General features: G+C 48.9%; 1 protein-coding gene across 1 annotated transcript; it reads left to right on the plus strand.

The window, feature by feature from the left end:
• Positions 1–805: 805 nt before the first annotated feature.
• GPR88 (G protein-coupled receptor 88) lies at positions 806–2,557 on the plus strand. The gene has a single exon (XM_027114541.1). It carries the CDS (start codon positions 1,346–1,348, stop codon positions 2,495–2,497), a length of 1,152 nt encoding a protein of 383 aa, XP_026970342.1. The 5' UTR covers positions 806–1,345; the 3' UTR covers positions 2,498–2,557.
• The last annotated feature ends 4,085 nt before the right edge of the window (positions 2,558–6,642 follow it).

The raw sequence follows: 6,642 nt of genomic DNA on the forward strand, positions 1-6,642 counted from the left end.
TTAAACTTCTGACCATTTCATTTTTACCCTCTATTTCATTACTGAAACAGAAGCCACCCTCTAGAAAGGAGTTTGGTGATGAGAAAAAACTGAAATTATGATTGAAATTAAGACTTGGAGATTTTGTGTGGATAATGACCCATGTCCCACCTTACCAAAGAAAAAGTGAATTTCAATTAGAATGTAAGTTCTCCCTGAAAATGTGGGATGGAAGAGATCAGTCGTAGGTATTAGGAGTATATGTATCTCTCAGAAAAACTCACCCCCAGGATGCATCAGACTGGGATGAAATACATTGGGGATATATTAAATTTAATTCTAGCATTGATGGAAGGAAAAAAAAAAGAAGAAAAGAAAAACGAAGCAAAGTGAAAAATAGGGTGATTGAGAGACTGAGAAAAAACAGAGAAACTTGTTTAATGACAGCACTTTCTGAGCAAGATATTTTTCTTCCCTTTCACAAGTTAGAAGCTATTGAATAATTCATGCAAGTGTGGAAAGGCTGCCTTTTCCCTGCGTGATGTATAACTGAGCAGGAGAGCGCTTCGAGTGGGTTCCCCTCATCAGCCACCACTCTTGCTTCTGAGCACGGAGTGCTTGCTCTCCTCTTGAGCTGAGCTTCTGCTTTTGCAGCCAAGCATCCTTGCTGCTGCCGCCTGACTACCTGCCCACCTGCCTGGGCTTGCAGCCTGCCACTTCACTTTCTCCAGCCCTGCTGCCAGCTGAGAAGTCTCCCTGCAGCTGCTGGTTTCTGCCTAGGGCCATGTGCGTGGATGCTGCATTGGAGAAGGAGGCACTTGGCTCCTGGCACTGATCCCAGATGAGTTTCTCCTATTGATTTCGGGACCACAGATGCTGCTGCTGAGGAGGTATTTCCTGGCATCCCTCCCTCTGCTACTGCCAGCTAAGGACCAGCCCGAAAGTAAGATACCCCCAACCCCTTTCCCCTGGTATTTTCCTCAGGTGGGATATCTCTGCTTTCTCCTGGAAACTGGGGGCTCCATCTGCTATTCCCGTGTGTGTGTCTATGTGTGTGTTTAGGGGGAGAAGAGGAAACTGTTCTCTGTATTGCTCTGTCCTAGGGCTTCCCTGGTGCTTGCTGAATGTAAAGAGGCCCTTCGCCTGGCACTAGAGACACTTCCCAGGCAGGCACCTGTCGTTTGCCACCCCCGTTCTCCTAGAGCTCCCTCTCTCCCCCTCCCCCAGCCCATTATTCTGCTTCAGCCTTTTGTGTCGGTGGCAGAGGGCTGAAGGGATGTCTCTGCCCTCTCTGCAGGCGGGTGTCAGGATGCGCCGCGCTGCGAGAAGCCGACGCTAGCCAGAGAGGTGTGAAGAGTTGGCCAGAATGACCAACTCTTCCACGTCCACTTCCTCCGCCACCGGGGGATCGCTGTTGCTGCTCTGCGAGGAAGAGGAGTCGTGGGCGGGCCGGCGCATCCCCGTGTCCCTCCTGTACTCAGGCCTGGCCATCGGGGGCACGCTGGCCAACGGCATGGTCATCTATCTCGTGTCGTCCTTCCGAAAGCTGCAGACTACGAGCAACGCCTTCATCGTGAACGGCTGTGCCGCCGACCTCAGCGTCTGCGCCCTCTGGATGCCGCAGGAGGCGGTGCTCGGGCTCCTGCCCGCGGGCTCTGCGGAGCCCCCTGGGGACTGGGACGGCGCCGGGGGGAGCTACCGCCTGCTGCGGGGCGGGCTGCTGGGCCTCGGGCTCACCGTGTCCCTCTTGTCCCACTGCCTGGTGGCCCTGAACCGCTACCTACTCATCACCCGGGCGCCCGCCACCTACCAGGCGCTGTACCAGCGGCGCCACACGGCGGGCATGCTGGCGCTGTCCTGGGCACTAGCCCTGGGCCTCGTGCTGCTGCTCCCGCCCTGGGCGCCGCGTCCCGGCGCCGCGCCCCCGCGCGTCCACTACCCGGCGCTGCTGGCCGCCGCGGCGCTGCTGGCGCAGACGGCGCTGCTGCTGCACTGCTACCTGGGCATCGTGCGCCGCGTGCGCGTCAGCGTTAAGCGGGTCAGCGTCCTCAACTTCCACCTACTGCACCAGCTGCCCGGCTGCGCCGCCGCCGCCGCCTTCCCGGGAGCCCCTCACGCGCCAGGCCCGGGTGGTGCCGCGCACCCGGCTCAGGCCCAGCCGCTGCCCCCAGCGCTGCACCCGCGGCGGGCGCAGCGGCGTCTCAGCGGCCTGTCGGTGCTGCTGCTCTGCTGCGTCTTCTTGCTGGCCACGCAGCCGCTGGTGTGGGTGAGCCTGGCCAGCGGCTTCTCGCTGCCCGTGCCCTGGGGTGTGCAGGCGGCCAGCTGGCTCCTGTGCTGCGCTCTGTCCGCGCTCAACCCGCTGCTCTACACGTGGAGGAACGAGGAGTTCCGCCGCTCCGTGCGCTCCGTCCTGCCCGGCATCGGCGACGCGGCGGCTGCTGCCGCCGCCGCCGCCACGGCTATGCCTGCGGTGTCCCAGGCGCAGCTGGGCACTCGCGCCGCAGGCCAGCACTGGTGACCCGGGCAGGGCGGGCGGGAAGCGGAGATTCCCAGCTTCCATTGCCCTTGGGCACCACCGCCTCCTGATCTTGGAAAGCATCCCCTGCCTGAACGAAGACTCCTGCGGGTGAAGCTCAATAATATATCGGTGCGAAGATTTCGCCTTCGACCCCAGTGGGATACCTGAACCGAGGTTTCCGTATACATGGGGTCCGCGAAGTCATTTTCGACGGCCACCTGATTTTTACCCTTTGCGTGTTTTGGAGAAATCCTCAAGTCAGAACACCGGGAAACTTCAGGAACTTGCACACTGACATTTTGAAAGAACCGGTTAATTTTTCAACACAGTTTTGGAAAAACAGCTTTGATAACATAATTACCATTCCCACCTTCATCATCTTATAATATATATGAAGCGCGTTGAGTGTGCATGAGCCAAAGGAAATAATATTGAAGGAAATAATATTTATGAAGCATTTTAGAAAGTAACCTACCTTCGATAATGCTTCTGCTATAACTTAGCCTTTGTATATTAACCTGAAGAATGAAGCCACAGATGTGCACACCAGTATGAGTTGCCATTAAGACCTTAAGCCCTTTATTTTTAAAAGGGTTTTTATAAAGTAAAATCATTCGCGAATGAGATAGCATCTTAGCCAGTGAGGGGAAAAACCCCCAGATTTATTATTTTACACCCCCCCCCACGCCCTTTGCACTTCTAAGACTGAAAATCGGCATTGAGTGTTAAAGTGACAGATTTCCATTGTGCTGACTGATGGTCTGAGCCAGCTATGGAATTTTGGAAAACATAAGGGGGCTATCTATTTTAGGTACCACTTTCAGGTTTTCTATAGCATGCACATTAGTTGCTACCCTCATTTTGTCATCAATTTACCTGCCTTATGAGTGTGATTGCAGCTGTGAACATTCTGTACTCTAATGGTTGCTAAGGAGAATAAGTCCTTCTGTTTTCTCTTTAACATTTAAAATATCTCAATGCACATGAAATAATTAAACACTAATAATACCATGACTGCATAGCTAATATTAACCTCTATTGCATGCTCTCCTAGATGCTAGAACTTATTGGGCATGTGGTACTAAAGCAATACCCATTTGACAAGGACATTTTACTTCTTCCACACACCAGAAGAAGTGGCCATCAATTATTTGAAAAGAGACACAGAGACACCTCTGGCTACCTAGAGTTCTTCTTGTCTTGACCCAATTTATGAGAAGACTCCCAGGTGGGACTTTATCTTGCAAATGAACCACAGTCAAGATGGATCAATAATATGATTTGGCTCTGCAAAGCCAACTGTGCTCTTTTTAGGGTTTAGACAAGTCACACATTAGAAAGTAACAGTGTTTTTTTATGTATTACCACGACACTTACCATTAATATCATATCTGTTAAAGAAGGTGTAATAAACTCGGTTATATAAAATGAACAGTTCAAATGGGAATCTGTTCTAAAACATATGATTTGAGGCTTGCCATTTTCATCTCTGGTTTACTAAATTTATTTAGAAATATTTGAAATGCAAAATTGTGTGAAATCACTTTAGCAAATAAAAATGAGAGTAAAGTAATAAGATACTCAGCTATCAGCAATTCTGACTGTTCACTACATCAGATCTGGGGCTGAACAGCCTCAATTAACTGTGTAATTCAGGAACCAAAACAGCTTGCTTTGTTGGCCTCCTGGACATTTGTAAGCCAGGATAGTGGGAACACTTGTGTGTTTGAATAATTATGGGAGTTGCAGGAAACTTTGACATGTTTGTAGAAAAACAAAACAAAACAAATGTGTTTATTACCAATAATAGATCAGCAGTCATTTTATTAATCTATCCCCTTTGTGCATGCACCATTTCTCTCTTACTAAGGTTTCATCTGTTCCCATTTTTCTTGATTCAAATATTTAATTAAAGTTCAGACAACTATTCCTCCGAGTTTTTTTCTTCGGTCTCTGATCTTCTTGCATACCTCCTCGAGAACGCTGAAGCAGATGACACTGTATCCCGAAGCATTGGTGATGAAAGTAATTTCTTTGTTCTGGCTTTATTTAATTTTACTTTTAGTTTCTAAAATTATTTCTACCTTTTATAACTAAATAGGATCCACATGCCAGCATTGAAAAGAAATAGGTGTAATTTCCTTTTTGTAAGTATAACTGATTTGGGGAATAGGCTGCAACAACAGAGAGCTGAATTTATTTTGGGGGGGCTAGGGGACGCTTGTCTAAATCTCTATCAAAATCTCTATCAAAAAGGTCTTCTTTTAATTAGGCCTTTATCCATGTTTCTCACTGTGGATGCTACTGACGATTTTTCCCGCTATTCCTAAAAACTGTTGCCAAGCTTATAGACTTAGCTTTTCAAGCATCTGATACCTTGCAGTGTTTCTGGCTAACACTGAGAACACCTTATGCTGGTTCAGTGCCAAGTGGGAGACCTACTTCAGGTTGTATTTACCGGTAATTAACTCCACAGGACTGATTCACTTTAAATTTCGAAGTAGCAATGATGTTTCTAAAAATGCCTTACTCGCGGGCTTCCCTGGTGGCGCAGTGGCTGAGAGTCCGCCTGCCGATGCAGGGGACACGGGTTTGTACCCCGGTCTGGGAGGATCCCACATGCCGCGGAGCGGCTGAGCCCGTGAGCCCGTGAGCCATGGCCACTGAGCCTGCGCGTCCGAAGCCTGTGCTCCGCAACGGGAGAGGCCACAACGGTGAGAGGCCCACGTACCGCAAAAAAAAAAAGAAAACAATAAAACTGCCTTACTCGGGCAATAGCTGGGAGTTGGAGTTACTGCTTTTACAGATTAAGTTAATGAAGATTGTGTTCCTATTTAAATGAAACTACACATTATCCACTCAAGAAAAATCCTAATTGCTGTTTTGGGCTGCCCTACTTTGCCTTTTCTACTTTTTTTCTTTAGGTATATGCCTGTTAAGACATATAGCACACTCTCCCCCTGCACCACCCTTGTACTTTAATGGCTAAATTCTAGGAAGTAATAGGTATTACTTGTAGCACTTTCCTTCTTCCAAAATGAAATATGTGCTTAAACAATAATTCTGTTTTGTACAGAGGTACAGAAGCATCCACAGGTTTGTTTGTTTTGTTTTGTTTTTTAAATACTATAGGGTTTTGACTCTCTAATAGAGAAAGCCCTTGAAAAGATCTGCTTACCAAGGAAATGTTGGTCTGCCCTGGCCCCCTGGTTTAATGCAACTCTGTTCTTCTGATGACAACTGTATTGGCCAACTTTCTTGTTTCACATGTGACCATTTATTCCATTCTTCCAGGTACTCAGACGCTGCTCGTCTGGGTCTTTGGCAGTCCTAGGGGCTGACCTGACAAAGGGCATCAGTAGCATAAATTTAAATTCAAGAACGTTGAGGAAAATTATAGACGTTCCTCACTTTTAAAGCGCTGCCTTTATTGTTTGTGGGGCATGGGGGCAAGAATGGATCTCCGGACGAGAGCTCTTGGTCTGCAGAAACAAGGCCTTTCTGCCTTTCCTCTCGCAGTCAGCGTGCTGAGGGGCCTCCACATGTGTGCGTGGACTCAGCCCACAGGTCCAAGCTCTGCCCACATCCACCTCTCAACCAGCCACCTTGCCAGTGCCTAGTGGTGCACGTAGAGGGTAGAGCATGTCCTGGTAGTCACCTCAAGCCATTTAGGCAGGGATTTCCGGGGATCCAGGAACCAGGCCTGTTGAAGGAGTCACAGACTTTGGATTTGCACATGTCCTTGGGACCCCTTTTTGTGTGGGAAGGGGAGACACCAGAGGCAGGTGGGAGCAGGCCCTTTGAAGCATGAGACACAGCTTGGGACCCCAGTATCTCCAACCTAAGGGCAATGCTGCTTTCACATGGGTCCTCGTTGGGTATCATTTCCTAACTCTTCCCACCTGCAGGGACTCCTTAAACAGGCGCCACACATAGAGTTTCCCCAGATGCTTAATCACATCAGGCCTAGTGCTATAGGTAAGGAGGATAGTGGGGAGGGAGTGGGAAGGGTGTAGATGAAAGAAGGGAGGTCAGATGTCGAAGGTTATTGAAGGGGAACAATGGGTACATGGGATGTATTGCACAGTTCACTTGTACGTATCTTTGAAATTTATCATAATGAAAAGTTAAAAAAAGTGAAGTCA

The sequence above is a fragment of the Aethalodelphis obliquidens genome, unplaced genomic scaffold (genome assembly GCF_003676395.1).
Source record: "Aethalodelphis obliquidens isolate GAN/ISIS:26980383/991018 unplaced genomic scaffold, ASM367639v1 scaffold13, whole genome shotgun sequence".
NCBI lineage: Eukaryota > Metazoa > Chordata > Mammalia > Artiodactyla > Delphinidae > Aethalodelphis > Aethalodelphis obliquidens.

Excerpts from the sequence above, each read along its gene's own strand:
- GPR88 (XM_027114541.1), top strand. The coding sequence starts at position 1,346 with ATGACCAACTCTTCCACGTCCACTTCCTCCGCCACCGGGGGATCGCTG.